Source organism: Pongo abelii, chromosome 20 (genome assembly GCF_028885655.2).
Source record: "Pongo abelii isolate AG06213 chromosome 20, NHGRI_mPonAbe1-v2.0_pri, whole genome shotgun sequence".
In the NCBI taxonomy this organism is placed as follows: Eukaryota; Metazoa; Chordata; class Mammalia; order Primates; family Hominidae; genus Pongo; species Pongo abelii.
The window spans coordinates 24,346,786-24,368,465 of NC_072005.2; the positions used below are offsets into that span (position 1 = coordinate 24,346,786).

At 43.3% G+C, this 21,680-nt stretch overlaps 1 protein-coding gene across 45 annotated transcripts in view; it reads left to right on the forward strand.

Annotated features, from left to right (window-relative positions):
* The window catches only part of ZNF254 (zinc finger protein 254), an 85,772-nt gene that overhangs the window by 30,531 nt on the left and 33,561 nt on the right, over nucleotides 1–21,680 (forward strand). For 40 of the 45 annotated variants that reach the window (XR_010138451.1, XR_010138452.1, XM_063719403.1 and 37 more), the window contains one exon: nucleotides 1,262–1,383. The exons of 1 other annotated variant lie outside the window; for it this stretch is intronic. Coding sequence is in view for 1 of the 44 variants with exons in the window: in XM_024237527.3 (XP_024093295.3) it covers nucleotides 19,355–19,384 (30 nt within the window). In the remaining 43 variants the exon portion in view is untranslated. Of the gene's footprint in view, nucleotides 1–1,261; nucleotides 1,384–1,447; nucleotides 3,827–19,121; nucleotides 19,385–21,680 lie in introns of those variants that run through there. 4 more of the 45 variants (XR_010138453.1, XR_010138454.1, XM_054540136.2 and 1 more) reach the window with 4 other exon arrangements.

A 21,680-nucleotide genomic window follows, 5' to 3' on the forward strand; every position in this document is an offset into this window, starting at 1 on the left:
TCCTGCACCCATGTTTATGTGACTCTCCCAAATGTGCCTTACATGTTGTGGCACAATATATCACATTAGACATTGTTAAATATTGTTGGGTTCATCACCTGGGTGATGGATGTAACTTTTTTTCTGGGCCTGCCTACAGGGGACCTTGTGACATAACTCAATGCCCATCACCATGGTAATGTTACTCTCTTCTCCTGCCTGGTCTCTGCTCACAGAGAAATTGTGACAGATCACTGGCCTAGCATCTAGGTGATGTGACTCTCCTCTTTTTTTCAGGCTCTGCATATTTGGGTATTGTGACATATTGCAGAACTCAACACCTAAGGGATGGGAGTCTCCTACCTAGGCCCTTCCTACAGGGGGCATTGTGACATGTCTCTGCATTCCTCATCCAGGAGATATGACTCTCCTTTTCTGCCTACACCCTGCCTACACAGAAAGTTGTGGCATATTGCTGTGGTCAGCGACCAGATGATATGTTTCTCCTGCCTGGGTCTTTATTACAGGAAAGATGGTTGACATATTACTGGGCCCAGCATCCAGATGATGTGACTCTCTTCTTCTGTTGGTCCCTGCTTACAGGGAAACTGTAGCATATTGCTACACCCAGCACCTAGCTTGTGTGATTCTTCTTTTAGGTTTGCCTTCAGGGAACATTGTGACATATTGCTGGGCCCTGCAGTGACAATTTGTGACTCTTCTGCCTGTGATTTGCCCACTTGGGGCATTGTGACATATTGCTGGGTTTAACACTCAGGTGATGTAACTTTTATGACTAGGCCTTGCTTACAGGAGGCATTTTGAAATGTCTTTGTGGCTGGGCACGGTGGCTCATGTCTGTAATCCCAGCGCTTTGGGAGGCCAAGGTGGGCAGATCACAAAGTCGGGAGTTCGAGACCAGCCTGGTCAACATGGTGAAAACCCGTCTCTACTAAAAACAAACAAACAAACAAACAAAAAACAAAAATCATCCAGGTGTGGTGATTGGTGCCTGTAGTCCCAGCTACTCAGGAGGCTGAGGCAGGATAATTGCTTAAGCCCAGGAGGTGGAGGTTGCAATGAGCTAAGATCGCACCATTGCACTCCATCTTGGGCAACAGAGTGAGACTCCATCTCCAAAAAATAAAAAAAAATAAAAATACAAATGTCTTTGCACCAATCCTACAGGTGATGTGACTCTCTTGTATTACCTGGTCTCTGCTCCCAGGAAAAATTGTGACCTTTCACAGCGTATAGCTAATTTTTTTCTTTTATTTCTTAGTTTTTTCCTGCAGGAAAGATTGTGAAATATTACTGAACTAAGCACCAAAGGGATATATTTTTTTCTTGGACCTGCCCACGTAAGACATTGTGACATATTGCTGGGCCCTACACCTAGATGATGTGAGTTTTCTGCCTGTCAACTATTTTATGTGACTCTCCTCTCTTATCTTCACTTTGTCCGTAGGTTAGCTTTTAATATACCTTTGGGCCTGGGTCGTGCTAACAGAAGCAAGAGTGACTTATTGCTGGGCCCAGCACACAGAGGATGTGATTCTTCTGCTTGGTTCCTGCCGAAATGGTCATTGTGACATATCTCTGGGTCAGTTACCTAAATGACAGGACTCTTTTTATCTTTCTGGAGCAGTCCACAGTAGGAAATTTGACATATCGCTGGGCCCAGCACATATCTGATGTGACTGTCCTCTCATGCCAAGGCCTTGCTTACTGTAGTGATTGTGCCATATAGCTGGGCCCAGCTCCTACGTTATCTGACTCCTCTTTTCTTCCTGAGCCCTACGAAAAGATAGCATTATTAAATATTTCTGGGTCTTTTACCTAGATGATGTGACTTTTCTTTCCGGCTTGTCCTCTCAGAGGGTATTGTGACATGTTGCTGAATGCAGCATTTAGGTGATGCGACCCTTCCTCTGCGAAAAGGGATTGTGATGCATCACTGGGCCCAGCACCTACGTAATGGGACTCTTTTCTCTTGCCTGGGCCCTACAAACATTTTGCATTGTGACATGTAGCTGGGTCTGCCACCCAGGTAATGTGAGTCTTCTACATAAGCCCTGGCCACAAGAGTATAATGAAATAACTTTTTATTCATCACCTAGGTAGTGATGTGACTCTTCATCAGCCTCTACCCTGTCACAAGGGAATTGTGTTGTGTCAGTGGGTCCAGCACCTAGACGATGTAACTCATTTTTTGGCTGGACCTTTCATATTTTACATATTGTTACATATCACTGCATCTGACATTAGGGGATGAGAGGCTTCTGCCTGGGCCCTGCCCACAGATGGCCTCGTGACATATTTTGGCATCCATCACCTAAGAAATGTGGCTCTCCTCACCTACATGCACCATACACAAAGAAAAGATTGTGACATATCACTGGGATCAGCCACCAGGTGTGTGTCTATCCTCTCAGGGTGTTGCTCACAGAGAGCGTTGTAACATATCACTAGGCCCAGCACCCAGGTGATGTGACTTGTGGCCTGTGCCTATCTAGTCTTTTTTTTTTTTTTTTTTGAGGCAGAGTCTCACTCTGTTGCCCAGGTTGGAGTGCAGCGATGCGATCTTTGTTCACTGCAACATCTGCCTCCTGGATTCAAGCAGTTCTCCTGCCTTAGCCTCCCAAGTAGCTGGGATTACAGGCATGTATTACCACACCGTTCTAATTTTTGTATTTTTAGAAGAGGTGGAGTTTCACCATGTGGGCCAGGCTGGTTTCTAACTCCTGACCTCAGGTGATCCACTTGCCTTGGCCTCCCAAAGTGCTGGGACTACCAGCCTGAGCCACTGCACCCAGTCTACCTGCGGCCATCTTACAGGATTAGATTTTAATCCATCCGCGGCCAAGAACCTAGATGATGTGATATGACTCTCCTGTCTGGTCCTTGCCTTCAAAAAAGATTGTGACATACCTTTAGATGAGACCCAGGTGATGTCACTCTTCTGCTCACTTCCTACCCACCAGTGTCACTGGGACATATATCTTGCTTCAGCTTGCAATTGCTATGATGATTCTTATACCTTGAACCAGGCAATAAAAGAGTTACTTTCTCTCCTAGCTAGGCTTAGGAAAACAAACACGATCCTTTGTCTCCTCTTTTTGCCAAGGTCATAGAGAATTACCACTCTCTCATATATTCTATAAAGCCCTCAGGTGGCACAGACAGTGTCATCAAGGGACAAAAACACTGATGATATTGCGTTTCTTTTCTTTTCTTTCTTGGAGATGGAGTCTCGCTTTGTCACCCAGGCTAAAGTGCAGTGGCATGATCTCAGCTCACTGTAACCTCTGCCTCCAGAGTTCAAGTGATTCTCCTGCCTCAGCCTCCCGAGTAGCTGGGACTACACATGCATGCCACCAAGCCTAGCTAATTTTTGTATTTTTATTACAGATGGGTTTTCACCATGTTGGCCAGGCTGGTCTTGAACTCCTGACCTCAGGTGATCCGCCCGCCTTGGCCTCCCAAAGTGCTGGGATTATAAGTGTGAGCCACTGCTCCCAGCCCAAGATTGTGTTTCTTAAAAGAACATCCTGGCCGGGCTCAAGCCTGTAATCCCAGCACTTTGGGAGGCCGAGGCAGGTGGATCACGAGGTCAGGAGTTCAAGACCAGCCTGGCCAACATGGTGAAACCCCATCTCTACTAAAAATATAAAAACTCGCCAGGCATGGTGGTGGGTGTTTGTAATCCAAGCTACTCAGGAGGCTGAGGCAGGAGAATTGCTTGAACCCAGGAGGCAGAGGTTGCAGTGAGCCGAGATCACACCACTGCCGTTCAGCCTTGGTGACAGAGTGAGACTCCATCTCAAAAAAAAAAAAAAAAAAAGAATATCCTGCCAGGTGTGGTGGCTCACACCTGTAATCTCAGCACTTTGGGAGGCCGGCTCACGCCTGTAATCTCAGCACTTTGGGAGGCCGGCTCACGCCTGTAATCTCAGCACTTTGGGAGGCCGAGGTGGGCGAATCACAAGGTTAGGAGATTGAGACCATCCTGACTAACATGGTAAAACCCCATCTCTACTAAAAATACAAAAAATTAGCCAGACGTGATGGCACATGCCTATAGTCCCAGCTACTCAGGAGGCTGAGGCAGGAGAATCACTTGAACCCAGGAGGCAGAGGTTGCAGTGAGCCGAGATCACACCACTACACTCCAGCCTGGGCAGCAGAGCGAGACTTTGTCTCAAAAGAAGAAAGAAATAAAAACATCCTGCTGCTCATTACAATTGTAACCTCAAGATAGACAGAGCCCACTGGTGAGGTCCTAAATCTCATATACAGATGCAGTCCACAGTTGGAATTGTGACTGTGATATGCAAACATCCAGCCAGGAATGGCTTATTTCTAAAGCTACAAAAGATGACTCACTTCTAAATGTAGTTCATAGGCAGATGAGGACTCTCCTATATTGATCAGGCAATTGGAGAGATGTTGACTCTCATTTCTGGGATTAGAGCAGCATGTACTGTCAAGGGTCCATACCATCACAAATGTCTTAGAGTGGATTGCGACTCACATGCATATTGCATAAAGTCCTCAGGTAATGCATTGAATGCCCTTACATGGCCCAGCACACAGGCGACATTGTGATACTGGTTTTCACAACCAGTCAACAGTAAATATGTCATCCTTTTAGAAAAACACAACCTACTTCTGAAGTTCTGAGTCTCAACCCTGGAGGCAGTGGAAAGTTGCAAAATTGACTCCCATGTGTGGATCTGGTCCACAGCTGGGCTGGTGACTCAGACCAAGATTCAGCGCACCTGTGAGGCTATGAGTTTACTGAGAAGACATAGTCTAAAGGAGAGATTGAGGCTCTTTTTCATGAATTCATCCATATTGAGATTGTGATTTCTGCACTTAGACCCAACCTCCAAATGGTCTTGCTTCTCATACCTAGAATGGGAATATGTGAGGAATTATTCATGTTATTCCTGAGCCTTTCTGCATGTGTGATTGTGACACACATCTCTGCTCAAAACCTGAGGAATTTGACTCTCCTGCCTGGGCCTAGCACACAAATGGGATTGGGACATATTGTTTGAACCAGTATTTAGATGATATGACCCTATACTCTTTCCTTGTTCCTGTCACAGAGCACATTGTGACATATCACTGGTCCCTGCACCCAGGTAATGTGTTTGTCCTTTCTATGCACTGCCCACATGGGCTATTGTAATATATTGCTGGGTCTAACACCCAGGTAATATGAATCTCCTGCCTATATCCTGACTACAGGGGCCATTTTTGCCATATTTCTGAACCCGTCATCTATTTGATGTTACTCTCCACTTTTTTTTCTTGGTTTTAAGGAGTGGAGAGTTTAATAGGCAAGAAGGAAGGGAGAAGACAGAAGGAAGAAGCTCCCCTGTACAGAGACAGAGGGAGGGGAGCTTCAAAGCCAAAAGAGAAGGCCTCCTACTCTCGACTTTTACATAGGCTTTTCCCTAAGAGACATTGTAACATATCTGGGCCAAGTACCTACGTGATGTTACTCTTTGCTCCTGCCTGGGCCCTGACCAAGAAGGAGGAGTGACTAATCCCTAGGCACAGCACACAGGTGATGTAATACTTCTGCCTGTTCCCTGTCCACAGGAGACATAGTGAATGTCCCTGGCCTACTAAACAAGATGATATGACTATTTTTTGTCTCTGAGACCTGTCAACAGTGGGGATTGTGACAGAACACTTGTCTCAGCACCTACGTAATTTTTCTCCATGCCTGGGTGCTTCCCACTGGGGTGATTGTGACGTATAACTAGGTGAAGGGCCTAGGTTATGTGACTTTTCTCTTCCACATGAGCCTCACCCACATCGGGCATTTTGACATATCTCTGAAGCTCTAATTTAGGTAGACTGCTGCATGGACCCTTCATTTTTCAGGAAGTATTGTGCCATATTTTTTTGACCTAGCTATAATGCTTCTAATGCCACTGCACTCCAGCCTGGGTGACAGAGCGAGACTACATCTCTTCTAATGCTTGGGCTCTGCCCAAGGAGGGATTGTGATGTATTGCTGGGCCCAGCACCTTGGTGATGTGACTCTCCTCTGCTTCTACAGGGTTCAGGTTGGAAAGGAGAGTTACATCACTTAGGTGATAAACAAAATGATATGTCATAATTCCCCTATTAGCAGGGCTCATGCAGGAGAGTCACATCACCTAGGTCTTGGACTCAGCCATATTTCAATATACAAATTGTATATTGTGTTTATTAAAAATTGTATATATTGAAATATGGCTGGGTCCAACAGGTAGATGATGTGATTCTCCTGCTTGAGCCCTTCTAATAGGGAAATTATGACATAATCATTTTGTTTATCACCTAAGTGATGTAACTGTCCTTTTCTACTTGAGCTCTGTATAAAGGGGGGATTGTGACATATCACTGGACCCAGCATCTGGTGGTATCAGTCTCTTTCTGTTTTTCTTTTTCATTTTTTTTCCTTCTGAGATGTAGTCTTGCTCTGTCACCCAGGCTGGAGTGCAGTGGCATGATCTCGGCTCACTGCAACATCCGCCTCCTGGGTTCAAGCAATTCTCCTGCCTCAGCCTCCCGAGTAGCTGGGGTTACAGGCATGCACCACCACACCTGGGTAATTTTTGTATTTTTCGTAGAGATGGGGTTTCACCATGTTGGCCAGGCTGGTCTCAAACTCCTGACCTCAAGCGATCTATCCGCCTCGGCCTCCCAAAGTGCTGATATTACAGACGTGAACCACTGTGCCATGCCTTATTACCCTCCTCTTTAAAATCAGCCCTGTGTATTTTGGGTATTAAGACATATTTCTGGGTCAAACCAAATGGGTGAAAGGCTCTTGCCTGGGCCCTGCCCACAAGAGGCCTTGTGACACATCTCTGCATCCACTGCTTTGGAGGTGTGACTCTCCTCTTCCATCTGCACCATGACCACACAGAAAATTGTGACATACCTCTGGGTTCAGCAACCAGGTGTGTACCCAGGTCTTACCTGCAGAGAAAATTGTGACATATAGCTTGGCCCAGTACCCAAGTAATGTGACTTTGTTGTCTGTGCCTTGCTTCCAGGAGAGAACTGTAACATAACCCTGGTCAGGCAACCAGGTGATATGACTCTATGTCTAATCCCTGCCCTGGAAAAATTGTGACATATTTCTGACCCAGCACCCAGGTGATGTTACTCTCCTGTTTTCTTTCTACTCACAGTTTGGGTTGTGACATATACCTTAGCCAAGCTCACAGTTGTGATGATGACACTAATATCACAAACCAGCCAAAAGGAGAGTTACTGGCACTTGTAACTATACTTGGAGAAATGGGTAAATTCCTGGGTCTTCTCTAGATAATAACGTCATAAAGGATTACTTTTCTTTCACATTTTATATAAAGTCTTTGGATGGTACAGAGAGTGTCATCACAAGACCAAGCACACAGGTGAGACTGTGTTTCTCATATGCACAACCTACCAAATGTTAGCATTGTCACCCTGACACATGGACAGTGCCCACTGGAGAGATCCTGAATTTCACAGGTGCATGCAGTCCACAGTAAAAATTCTGTTACATGTGATCATGCCACTACAGTTAACATGGTGACTCATTTCAAAATCCAGCTCATAGGCAGGTGAAGAGTCTCTTCTCGGGACCCAGCCATTTGGAGAGATGTTGACTCAAATACATGGACTTAGGTTCACAGGTATGATTATGAATCCATACCAGGAAGAAAGTTTCAGAGAAAATTGTGACTTTCATGAATACTGTATAAAGACCTCAGGTGGTACAGGGAGTTTTATAATGAGGCCCAGAACACAGGTGACATTGTGACACTTATATGCACCCCCAGCCGACAGTAAAGATTGTCATCTTTCCATATGAATACAGCTCACTGTTGAAGTTCTGATTCTCATACCTGGAGGTAGCCAAAAGCTGGAAAATTGACTCTCATACATGGATTTGGGCTATATGTGGGTTGATGACTCTCAGACCAAGATTCAACATACCGATGAGGCTGTGACTCCACTAAGGGGACACAGTCCACAGCATAGATTGAGGCTCTTATGCATGTATTCAGTCCACCTTTGAGATTGTAACTGATGTACTCAGACTCAACATACAAAAGGTGTTGACTCTAATACCTAGAAATGGGACATGTGCAGGATTGTTAATTTTATCCCTACATTTTCCTACAACTGTGATTGCAACATACACCTCTGACCAGCACCTGAGTAATTTGATTCTCCTCCCTGGTGCCCAGCCCACAGATTAGATCATGACACATCGCTGGACGCAACACCTAGGTGGTATGACTGTACATTTGCCTCAGCACTGCCCACAGGGAGGCATTGTGACATATGGCTGAGCCCCACACCTTGGTTATGTGACTCTCATTCCTGTGCCCTGCCATTATGGGTCATTGTGACATATTGCTATGTCCAGCATCCAGGTGATGTAACTCTCTTCCTGTTACATCAGGCTGGGTCCTGCCTACAGGAAGCATTACAACCTATCTCTGTACCAATCACCAAGGTAATGTGACTCTCTTATTCTACCAGGTCCCTGCACACATAAATAATTTTTTCTATTACTGGGCCCAGCATCTAGCTGAAGTGACTCTTCTCTTCTAAGTAGGTTCTGCTCTCAATGTAGATTGTGACATACTGCTGGGCTAAACAAGGTTATGTGAGCGTTCTGTCCAAACCCTGCCCATAGCAAGCACAGTGACATATCTGTGAATCCATCATCTTTGTGCTGTGACTCCTACTTGGGTTTGGCCTATAGGAGAGATTGTGACATATCTCTGGGACCAGCACTTAGATGATGTGACTGTTCTTTCCTCCCACGGCCATGCTCCCATAAAAGACCGTGACTTATCCCTGGGATAAGCACACAGACTATGTCATTCTTCTATCTGGTCCCTGTTCACAGGGGTTATTGTGACATATCTTTGGGCCCATTACCTAGATGATGTGACTCTTCTTTCTGGGGCCTGTCCACAGTAAGGATTGTGATGTATCACTTGGCCCAGCACTTATGTGATGTGACTCTTCTCATGCTTTGGCTCTGCCCACTGGAGTGATTGTGATATGTAGCTGGGTCCAGCTCTTAGATTATGCAATCTATCTTTTCTCCGTGAGCCCTACCCACAGGGGGCATTGTGACATATCTCTGAGCCTCTCACTTAGATGATGTGAATTTTCTGCCATGGCTGTTTTCTCAGAGGGTATTGTGACATTTCTGGACCCAGAACCTAGATGATGTGACTCTTCTATTGCTTGGGCTCTGCCCAAAATGTGACTCATTTTTGTGACTGATCTCTGCATACACGTATTGTGATGTATGGCTGGAACCAGCAGCTGCATAATATGAGTCTTCTGCATGGACTCTTTTCAGGAGGGTATTATGAAATGTCATTTTGTTTATCACTTAGGTGTTGTGACTCTCTTCTTATGACTGGAACCTGCCACAAAGGGCAATTGCAACATATCACTTGACCCAGCACCTAAGTGATGTGATTCTCTTTTTTGGGGGGAGGGAGTCTCACATATTTTGAGTATTGCTGGGCCCAACTCCTAGGGAATAGAATGCTCCTTTCTTGACCCTGCCTATGGGGGCTTTGTGACATATCTCTATCAGGGGAACCAGTGCCCAATATTTCAATGTAGGTTGTTTTCTATTTTCCCTAAGTGTTGGCCAGTCTGAGAAATAAAGAGAAAGAGTACAAAAGAAAGAAATTTTACAGCTGGGTCTCTGGGGGTGACATCACATGGCAGCAGGTTCTGTGATGTCCCCGAGTCACAAAACCAGCAAGTTTTTATTAGCGATTTTCGAAAGGGAGGGAGTGTACAAATAGGGTGTGGTTCACAGAGATCACATGCTTCAAAGGCAATAAAATATCACAAGGCAAATGGGGGCAGAGCAAGATCACAAGGCCAGGGTGAAATTAGAATTACTAATGAGGTTCCATGTCCCACTGTGCATGCATTGTCATTGATAAACATCTTAACAGGAAACAGGGTTCAAAAGCAGAGAACTGGTCTGACTAGAATTCACCAGGCTGTAATTTCCTAATCCTAGCAAGCCTGGGGGTGCTGCAGGAGACCAGGGTGTATTTTATGCCTTATCTTCAACTACATAAGATAGACACTCCCAGAGTGGTTAATTTAGAGGCCTCCCCCTGAGAATGCATTATTTTCCCAGGGCTGTTCCTTGCTGAGAAAAAGAATTCAGTGATATTTCTCCTATTCGCTTTTGCAAAAAGAGAAGTATGACTGTTCTGCCCGGCCCTACAGGCAGTCAGGCCTTATGGTTATCTCCCTTGTTCCCTGAAAATCACTGTCATCACGTTCTTTTAGGATGCCCAGATTTCATATTGTTCAAACACACGTTTTACAAACAATTTGTACAGATAACGCAATCATCACAGGGTCCTGAGGTGACATACATCCTCAGTTTATGAAGATGGCAGGATTAAGAGATTAAAGTAAAGACAGGCATAGGAAATTATAAGAATATTGATTGGGGAAGTGATAAATGTCCATGAAATCTTCATAATTTCTGTTCAGAGATTGCAGTAAAGACAGGCACAAGAAATTATAAAAGTATTAATTTGGGGAACTAATAAATGTCCATGAAATCTTCACAATTTATATTCTTCTGCTGAGGCTTCAGCCAGTCCCTCCTTTCGGGGTCCCTGACTTCCTGCAACATATTTCTGCATCCATGACCTAAATATGTGACTCCTCTATTCTGCCTGCACCCAGCTTACAGGGAAGATTATGCCATTTTGCTAAGTAAAATGTATCTTGTGCTGATCTCCTATTTTATTCTGTGACTAAGAATGCCTAACCTGGGGATGTAGCCCAGTAGGTCTCAGCCTCATTTCACCTCAACACTATTCAAGATGGAGTCGCTCTGGTTTGAATGCCTGTGACATAGAGATCCATTATAAAATTATGAAAAAATTTTATTTGAATTGCAGTGAATAAGAAATGGAAGACCTAGGATGGGCTATTCTGAAAGATTTAGCAATATTTATATTTGTCTTTTTAAGTTTTCCATTAATACTTCTGAATAGATACATTGTTTTATTCTGTCAAGTTTAAACAGATACGCTTGATAATACAAGGAGTTCCCACTGTGAAAGAAAAATAAATCTCCTGATGCCAAAATTACTAATCCAATAGAAAAGTCAAACTGGAAACTACATCAGGCAAACTGTTTCCTATTTTATTCTTAAATAAGATAGCTACACAGATAAAAAGCTACATACCTACCTCACAATTTGCTCAGAAGGAAATTCCTAGTGAATAGATGACAGACAGAACTCAAAGTCATCCCTCTGAGGCTCACCTGAGACAAATGCAGATTCACTGAGCCAGGCTAAATTGTGTATTCAGTGGAAGACTTATCAAGGACTCAAATAAATTTATTATTTTTTCTCTTATCTACTTATGATGTGGAAGCCCCAACCTCAAGTTTTCCTGTCTTACCTGACCACATCAATGTACATCTTTAACATGTTGATTGATGTCTCATGACTTTCTAAAATGTATTAGAAAACTGTACCCCAACCACCTTGGGCACATGTCATCAGGACCTCCTGAGGCTGTGTCACAGGCTCCTACTTAACCTTGGCAGAATAAACTTTCCAAATTTATTGACACTTGTCTCAGGTACCTTTTGTTTTACACAGCCAAGGCACTGCTAGCTGGTCACTACTGCACCCCAGACTGATCCACCACCATTGCAGGGGCTCTGGTTTCTTGATAGCAATTGTTTCACTTCAGTGGAAGATGGATAGGTGTGTACCTGAGAATGCAGCACTGAGCTCCTGGGTGATGTGGGATGTTCCAAGCATCAGCTTTCAGCCAGTCTGTCTTATGACTGTTGAAAGTTATTTAGTGTAGTGTGAAGACAGGAATAAACAGCTCCTGAATGCTAACAATGGCTGTTCATTCTAGGGTGACCCAAGGTGGCCATGCAATGGTTCTGGGTTCTTCTGTGGCTTCTCAGTGGCTGACGGAGTGGTTTTTTTGGTCTTGTGATACAGGGTGTGTGTGTCTAAAGGAGTGGAGGGCAGGGTGGGGAAAGGAGGTGACAGGCAGGTTCCTGGAAGTCACCTCCTGGCATTATTCTTGTGGATTGCCAAGTTTCTTGTTTGAATTTGTTTCTTGTTAATAGTTCATGTGTCCTCAGCAAGGAGGTGAAAATAAAAAAAAAATAGCTTGGAGCAGTCTCAGCTGTGTGAGGTCTGCACAATTTATCAAGCCCAGAGAGATGAGAGTGTGGAACTTCACCCAGGGGCATTTTTTTGTTGTTGTTGTTTGTTTGTTTTGAGATGAAATCTCACTCTGTCACCCAGGCTGGAGTGCAGTGGCATGATCTTGGCATGCTGCAACCTCTGCCTCTTGAGTTCAAGTGATTCTCCTGCTTCAGCCTCCCACATAGTTGGAATTACAGGCACATGCCACCACACACAGCTGATTTTTGTATTTTTAGTAGAGATCAGATTTCACCATGTTGGCCAGGCTGGTCTCCAACTGCTGATCTCACCTGATTTGCCCACTTCGGCCTCCCAAAGTGCTGGGATTAGGGGCAATTGTTTAAAGACATTTACTTTTTGACTAGCAGTCTCACCCATTATTTCTTTATTAGGAATTTGGAAAATAAAAGAATATATGCAGCCAATCAATAGCTTATGCATTTAAATATGAATTCTTGGTAAATAACTTAGGAACTGCCTTCTGACTTTTTCAAAAAGACTCACTTTCAATGGCTGCTAATTAAAATATATATTCAGGGCAACTTAAATCTGTCCTCCTCTTGGCTATCCTCGATATCTGACCTTAAGTAAATGTATTTCAGGTTGCATTGAATTTACACACTCCTCAGGATACTATACCTATGGAGATAAATTGGCTGGAAAAAAATTAAATTTATTAAATTCTAATTTAATGTTGGTCCCACAATTCTTAAGTAAGATTTATCACAAGGTCCAAATAACCCTTGATAAGGAGGATAAACACATTGTGAGTCTGATCAAGAAGTATGATGATGCATGCAGTAGTTTTTTGGCTGGTTACGCTGTTTACTGCCCTCTGACTCCACCTATAACCTTTTGGGTGCCTAATCCTTGCTATCTTCTTATATATTTTTTGAAAATGTTATGCCAGATGCAGCAGAAGGAAAGGCACAATTAAAGACCCTGCATCATGATAGCTCAGAAAATAGATTTTTTCTAAGACTTTTTATTTTAGACTAAACCTGGGCCTGACTCCATCTCACCCCTTAAACAATTGGCTGTTACATCAGGTCAGACCATGTCCTCATAGCATTATCCAAATTGCTAATATTTAAAACTACTACCAACCAGACTACTCTAGAAGTGAGCCTTCCTAGCATTGTGGGAGCTCACCTAATGACCAGATCAGACAACTCTAGGAAGAACCCTTCCTAGTACCATGGGACCTACTGCTGTTAGCTTGCATATGCATTCTGTGGAATGCTTTTTGGCCAAGAGGAGGACTGAGGACTGACTTCTGATTTTTTATCTTGCCCAAATTTGAACCTAGGGGATCTAGGGAGTCATGCCCTATAAACCATAAATTCTCATCAGATGCAGTTTATTTGACCCTATATGTCATGACTTACTTTTCAGTCTAACTCTGGCATAACATTATGAGACAAGAAAAAAGTATTTAAACCCAAAATATATTTCATTGCCATATGTGGAAATTGCCCCGCAAAGTCTCTTGTGGGAAAAATTCACATTCTGTAGAGAATCTCCTTCCCCCTTTGTTTTCCTTTCTTCCTGTGCAGATCCAGGAGATAATCAACTAAGAGCCAGGCACCCTTTTAGGTCTGATAAGAAACATTTTACAACCTGTTCTCTCTCTGAAGTCAGCTATCTGAGAGATTTCTCTGCACAGTAAAACTTGGTCTCCACAATTCTTTACCTTAACCTAAAAATTCCCTTTTATTGATCCCCAGTCTTCAGATAAATTCCACCAATTGTCAACCAGAAAATACTTAAATTTACCTGGAAGCCCCCTGCTTTGAGTTGTCCCACCATTCTGAATCAAACCAATATATATATATATGTTTTTGAGGCAGAGTGTTGGTCTGTCGCTCAGGCTAGAGTGCAGTGCCGCGATCTTGGCTCACTGCAACCTCTGCCTCCCAGGTTCAAGCGATTCTCCTGCTTTAGCCTCCTGAGTAGCTGGGATTACAGGCGCCCGCCACCGCGCCTGATTAATTTTTGTATTTTTAGTAGAGACGGGGTTTCACCATCTTGGCCAGGCTGGTCTTGAACTTCTGACCTCGTGATCCGCCAGCCTCAGCCTCCCAAAGTGCTGGAATTACAGGGGTGAGCCACTGCATGCATTGGTGGACAGGTGCAGTGGCTCACGCCTGTAATCCCAGCACTTTGGGAGGCCGAGGCAGGTGGATCACGAGGTCTGGAGATTGAGACCATCATGGCTAACACGGTGAAACTCCGTCTCTACAAAAAATAGAAAAAAATTAGCCAGGCATGGTGGCATGTGCCTGTAGTCTCAGCTACTTGGGAGGCTGAGGCAGAAGAATCTCTTGAACCTGGGAGGCGAAGGTTGCAGTGAGCCTAGATTGCACCAATGCACTCCAGTCTGGGCAACAGAGTGAGACTCCATCTCAAAAAAAAAAAGCAAAAAAACAGAAAAACTATTTGATTGATGTCTCATTACAAAATTTATAAAAGCAAGCTCTGCCCCGACCACCTTGGGCACATGTCCTCAGAACATCCTGAGAGCTGTGTCACGGGTCATTGTCACGCATATGTGGCTCAGAATCAATCTCTTCAATTTTTTTTTAAACCATCTGTGACAAACCCACAGCAAACATTAAACTGAACAGGAAAAAGTTGGAAACATTTTCTCTGAGAACTGGAATAAGACAGTAGTGCCCACTTTCATCACTTCTATTCAACGTAGTACTTGGAAGTCTCAGCCAGAGCAATTAGAGAAAAGAAAGAAATAGCGAGCCTCCAAGTTGGTAAAGAGGTAGTCAAATTGTCACTGTTCACTGATGTTACAATCATATAATTAGGAAACCCTAAATACTCATAAAAAAGCATCTAGATCTGATAAATTCAGTAAAGTTTTAGGATACAAAATTAATGTGCACATATTAGTGGTATTGGTATACACCAACAGTGACCAAACTGATATTTAAATCAAGAACTCAACCCCTTTTAAAGCAGCTGCAAAAAAAAAAAAAAAAACTAATAATTAGGATTATCCCTAATGAAGGCCATGAAAGACCTCTACAAGAAAAACTATAAAACACTGATGAAAGGTATCACAGATGACACAAACAAATAAAAACACATCCCATGCTTATAGATGGGTAGGGTTAGTATTGTAAAAATGATCATATTACCAAGAGCAAGCTACAAATCCAATACAATTCCCATGAAAATAACATCATAATTTCCTCACATAACTAAAAAACTCTAAAATTCATATGAAACAAAAAAGAACCTGCATAGACAAAGCAAGACTAAGCAAAACAAAAATCAACTCAAGATGGATCAAAAATGTTAAGACCTGAAACTACAAAAACTGTAGAAGGTAATACTGGAAAAACTCTTCTAGACATTGACTTTGGCAAAGCGTAGATGATCAAGAACCCAAAAGCACATGCAACATGAAACAAAGACAGATGAGACTTAATTAATTCTCAAAAGATACACAAATGGCCAACAAACATAGATAAAAATGCTCAACATTACTAATGATTAATGATCAGGAAAATGCAAATCAAAACCACAATGTGATACCACCTTATTCCTGCAAAAATGACCATAATTAAAACATCAAAAAATAATGCATGTTCGCATGGTTGTGGTGAAAAGGGAATACTTTTACATTGCTGGTGGGAATGTATACTAGTACAACACTATGGAAAACAGTATGGAGATTCATTAAAAAACTAAAAGTAGAACTACCATTTGATTCAGCAATCCCACTACTGGGTATCTACATGGTGAAAAAGAAGTCATTATATGAGTAAGACACTTGCACATGCATGTTTACAGCAGCACAATTTGCAATTGCAAAAGAATGGAAGCAGCCTAATCAATGCCCATCAACTGAGTGGAAAAAGAAAATGTGGCATATATCACATTTTCTTTATATATATATATATAATATATAAAAATAATATATAATATATGTAAAATAATATATATATATACACCAATGAATGCTACTCAGTCATAACAAGGAATAAAATAATAGCACTTGCAGCAACCTCAATGGAGTTGAAGAACATTATTCTAAGTGAAGCAACTAAAAATAAAAAAACAAATATTGTATGTTCTCACTTATAAGTGGGAACTAAGCTATGAGAATGCAATGGCACAAGAATTATATAATGGACTCTGGGTACACTCAGTGGCAAGGGTGGGAGAGGAGTGAGGGATAAAAGACTACATATTGGGTACAGTGCATACTGCTTGGGAGATGGGTGCTCCTAAATATTAGAAATCACTACAAAAGAACTTATCCATGTAACCAAACATCTTCTGTACCTTAAAAACTTTGGAAATAATAATAATAATAAACAAAAAATAATCCCAAACCCCTTAAGTTTAACTTTCTATGCTTTGGCTGTTTTTGGTTTATTTTTTATTTTTTAGAAAGGGTCTCACTCTGTCACCCAGAATAGAGTGCAATGGCTTGATCAGGGCCCATTGCAGCCTCGACCTCCTTGGTTCAGGCAGTCCTCCTCCCTCCGCCTCCTGAATAGCTGGTACTAAAGGTGCAGGCCACCATGCTCAGTTAACTTTTGTATTTTTTTAGATACATGTTTTTGCCATGCTGCCCAGGCTGATCTCGAATTCCTGGGCTTAAGCAGTCTTCATTTCTTGGCCTCCCAAAGTGCTGGGATTATAAACACGAGCCATCATGAGTGACCACAATCTTTTTTTTTTTTTTTTTTTGAGACAGAGCCTCACTCTGTCACCCAGGCTGGAGTGCAGTGACCTGATCTTGGCTCACTGCAACCTCCGCCTGTCAGGTTAGAGCGATTCTCCTGCCTCAGCCTCTGAGTAGCTGGGACTACAGGTGCGCGCCACCACGCCCAGCTAATTTTTGTATTTATTACTGGAGACGGGGTTTCACTATATTGGCCAAGCTGGTCTCAAACTCCTGACCTCGTGATCCACCCACCTCGGCCTCCCAAAGTGCTGGGAATACAGGCGTGAGCCACTGCACCCAGCCCAGAATTTTTTTTAACATGATATAGAAAAGCCAACTATATTTAGATCTGTTACTTAACAGAAAATTTGAATAAACATCTTTTATTAAAAAACATAAAACTTTTTATCTACAAATATTGATACAAAACAGTTCAGAATTACTTCCTAGGGGTTTCACTAAAATTTTGTTTAAGGGTATAATATATATATCTATATATATATCTATATAGATATATATATCTATATAGATATATATATAGATATATATCTATATAGATATATATATATCTATATATACATATATCTCTCTAAGATTTCTAGGTGTAGAAAAACCAATTTTTCATAGAGAGTGTATAAACAAAGGCCGGGCGCAGTGGCTCACGTCTGTAATCCCAACACTTTGGGAGGCCAAGGCAGGTGGATCATTTCGAGCTTAGGAGTTTGAGACCAGCCTGAGCAACAAGGCAAATTCCAGTCCCTACTTAAAATACGGAAATAAACCGGGCATGATGGCTTACGCCTGTAGTCCCAGCTACTCCAGAGGCTGAGGCTGGAGAATCGCTTGAACTGGGGAGGCGGAGGTTGCAGTGAGCGAAGATTGCGCCACTGCACTTCAGCCTGGGCGAAAGAACAAGCCTCTCCTGGAAATAAAAAAAGAGTGTATAAACAAAAGCAAAATATGCTTTTGATGAAGAAAGTTAGAAACATTTTGTCTACTTTGAAATTATTTAAAGGTTGTTTCAAATTGAAAATATAAAAATAATGTAGATTAAAATACAATATAAAAACTTAAAAAATGTCCAGGCACGATGGCTCACGCTTGTAATCCCAGTAATTTGGGAGGCTGAGGCGGGTGGATTACCTGAGGCCAAGAGTTCATGACCAGCCTGGCAACATAGTGAAACCCCGTCTCTACTAAAAATACAAAAAAATCCCAGCTACTCGGGAGGCTGAGGCAGGAGAATCGCTTGAACCCAGGAGGCAGAGGTTGCAGTGAGCCGAGATGGCGCCACTGCGCTCCAGCTTGGGCGACAGAGCTAGACTTCGTCTAGACAAAAAATAAAAAATTATAAGAGATCATAAAATATGTATAAAAATCTAGAATGGTCAAAAAGACAAATTTGATGGACTTTATTTTTGTTATTTTATTTATTTTTTTTTGAGACAAAGTCTCGCTCTGTCGCCCAGGCTAGGGTGCAGTGGCAGGATCTCGACTCACTGCAACCTCAGCCCCCGGGTTCAAGGAATTCTGCTGCCTCAGCCTCCCGAGAAGCTGGGATTACAGGCGTGCGCCACCATGCCCAGCTAATTATTTTTTCTTTTATTTTTTTGAGACGGAATTTTACTCTTGTTGTCCAGGCTGGAGTGTAATGACGCGATCCATGCTCACTGCAGCCTCCACCTCCCGGGTTCAATCAGTTCTCCTGCCTCAGCCTCCCGAGAAGCTGGGATTACAGGCACGTGCCACTACGCCCTGCAAATTTTGTATTTTTAATAGAGATGAGGTTTCACCATGATAGTCAGGCTGGTCTCGAACACCTGACCTCATGTGATCCGCCCGCCTCGGCCATCGAAAGTGCTGGGATTACAGGCGTGAGCCACCGCGCCCAGCTGATGGATTTACTTAGAACCGTTTATCCAATTAGCTTTAGTACTGATAATACATTATTACTAAAGTAAAAGTTGATTTTCTCTTGAACAAAAATTTTATGTATTATTAATATACATAAAATATGTTTGTTCACATTTTGAATACATTGAAAAAGAGAGAGAGCAAAAAAGATACAGACTTTTCCCATGCTCTGGGGTGGGCCTGGCTCAGCTCAGGGAGGAAGCCCTGCCCGAGAAGGCTGCAGCTTAGGCTGTCACTCCTTCTTCAGCCTAGGGTGTGATCACATCTTCTATCACTCAGGGTCTGAGTAGGCGGGGCCTTAAACGTTATCCAACTAGGGACGTTGGGCTGGGAACTGTCCAATCAGGCACACAGCTGGACTGGACAAGGCGGCTTCCGGGATATGGCGGGGCCTTTGTCTCTCGCTGTCGCGGGAGCTCCAGGTCTGTCTTCACTGCTCTGTGTCCTCTGATCGTAGAGGCCCAGCCTCTGTGGCGCCGTTACCAGCAGGTATTGGAGATCCACAGCTAAGATGCCAGGACCCCCTAGAAGCCTAGAAATGGTGAGAATGCCAGTCAGACATCCCGAGAGAGGGGAGGGGGCTGGTTGGAACTGGTGGGAAGCGGCTGTGGCGGGACTCAGGCCTCCCCGCAATCAGCTCCACAATCTGCGCCCAGCTCGACCTCAGTCCCCTTCAGAAATAAGATGGCGGCTGCGCTGACAGCCAGACCCCCAGGTGTCCTGTTTCTTCCCTGCGCAGTGACTGTGCCCTGGCCTGGAGCCCTCTCTGGGCAGCTGTGGACCCGCAGCCCCGCGTCTGTCCCAGATTGTTCAGGGACCCGGGGCTGGTGGTTAGGGGAGAATCCTGACTCGGGTTGCGGGTTCATGAACGGGAAGAGCTTTAGTCTGTGGGGTTCCCAGGCCCTCTTTTTTCCCATTAAAAATTTATGGGCGTCACTGCAAAAATATTAAATAATTTAATACAAGAATGATTCAAAAATTTTACCGCACCCAGCTGTGGTTTGTACCTTTGTGGTCCATGGAAGGGGCCTGAAGAAAAGATTGTTACAAGGTTCGTGATAAAGAAAACCAAATTCAATAATTGGCTAGGTACAGTTATCTAGGTTTTCGTTTTTGTTTTTGAGACAGAGACTCACTTTTTGCCCAGGCTGGAGTGCAGTGGTGTGATCTCGACTCACTGCAACCTCCACCTCTTGGGTTCAAGCGATTCTTCTGCCTCAGCCTCCCTAGTAGCTGGGACTACAGGCGCCCGCCACCACAATTTTTTTATTTTTAGTAGAGACGGGGTTTTACCATGTTGGCCAGGCTGGTCTCCAACTCCTGACCTCAGGTGATCCACTCACCTTGGCCTCCGAAAGTGCTAGGATTACAGGCGTGAGCCACCGTGCCCAGCCTAGTTTCTTAATTTTCACATTCAAGGTGGAAATATCCTGGTTATGTAATCAGAGCTTAATTGGCAGCTTATTCTTGGTTAAGCAAGAATTTTGTTTCCGCTAATGTAGTAATTTACCAAAAAATGCTCTTGAGTTTAGTTTTTTTTTTTTAGAAGTAGAAATCCGGGGACTAGAGCCACCTCAATCTAATTGCCTGCCACTTAATTATTTTCACACTCCACAGGTGACTGCTTTTTTCCTGAAATTTTCACATGTATCCCAAGCAGGGCCTCCAGTCCACCCCTCATCCCCTATTCCTCCAGCCTAACTCTGGCTTGCAGGAAAATACTAAATTTCCTGTTTTGTCTGACATTCCCAAATGCCAATTTCCCCTCCCTAATTCACTTTATCATCTATTTGTCCTTTAGTGTAGATTTTGATACCTGTTTTAATTTTTATTTATTTATTTATTTTAATTTTTGAGACAGAGGCTTGCTCTGTCACCCCGGATGGAGTGCAGTGGTGCAGTGGTGTGATTTAGGCTCACTGCAACCTCTGCCTTATGGGATCAAACGATTCTCTTGTCTCAGTCTCCCAAGTAGCTGGAATTATAGGCGCCCGCCCCCACGCCTGGCTAATTTTTGTATTTTTAGTAGAGACCGGGCTTCACTATGTTGTCCAGGCTGGTTTCAAACTCCTAGCTTCAAGCGATCCGCCTGCATCGGCCTCCCCAAGAGCTGGTATTACAGACGTGAGCCATCTCGCCTGGCCAATTAATCTTTTTTTTTTTTTTTTTGAGACAGAGTTTCACTCTTGTTGCCCAGGCTGGAGTGCAATGGCACGATCTCGGCTCACCGCAACCTCCGCCTCCCAGGTTCAAGCGATTCTCCTGCCTCAGCCTCCCTAGTAACTGGGATTATAAGCATGTGCCACCATGCCTGGCTAATTTTGTATTTTTAGTAGAGACAGGGTTTCTCCATGTTGGTCAGGCTGGTCTCAAACTCCCGACCTTAGGTGATACACCTGCCTTGGCCTCCGAAAGTGCTGGGATTACAGGCATGAGCCACTGCACCCGGCCAATTAATCATTTTTTGACAAAGCATTTGATGGCACATTTTAAAAGATTTGTTTTCTTTTTGTAAATATTTCCTATGAGAAGAAAGCAAAGAATAATCTCCTGACACTGTATTGTAAAATATATCTGTGTGTTTTTTTTTCTTCTATTTTCCCTAGTCACAGATATCTTATCAGAATGTTTTTGGGTCAAGTTTTCTTTTTAGAAACTATAGTGTGATGTGTCTTCAGTCATCGTTCGGTTTTCTTGGACCTGGGTTTCAGTACTGTATTGGGATAAACTAAGATACCCACCATGGCTATGTCTGCTTAGAGTGTCTAGTAAATATCAGCTTCTGGGTCATATTCTCTCATAGGAAAATCTGAGGTATTGAGTGTAGCTTCCCAAGT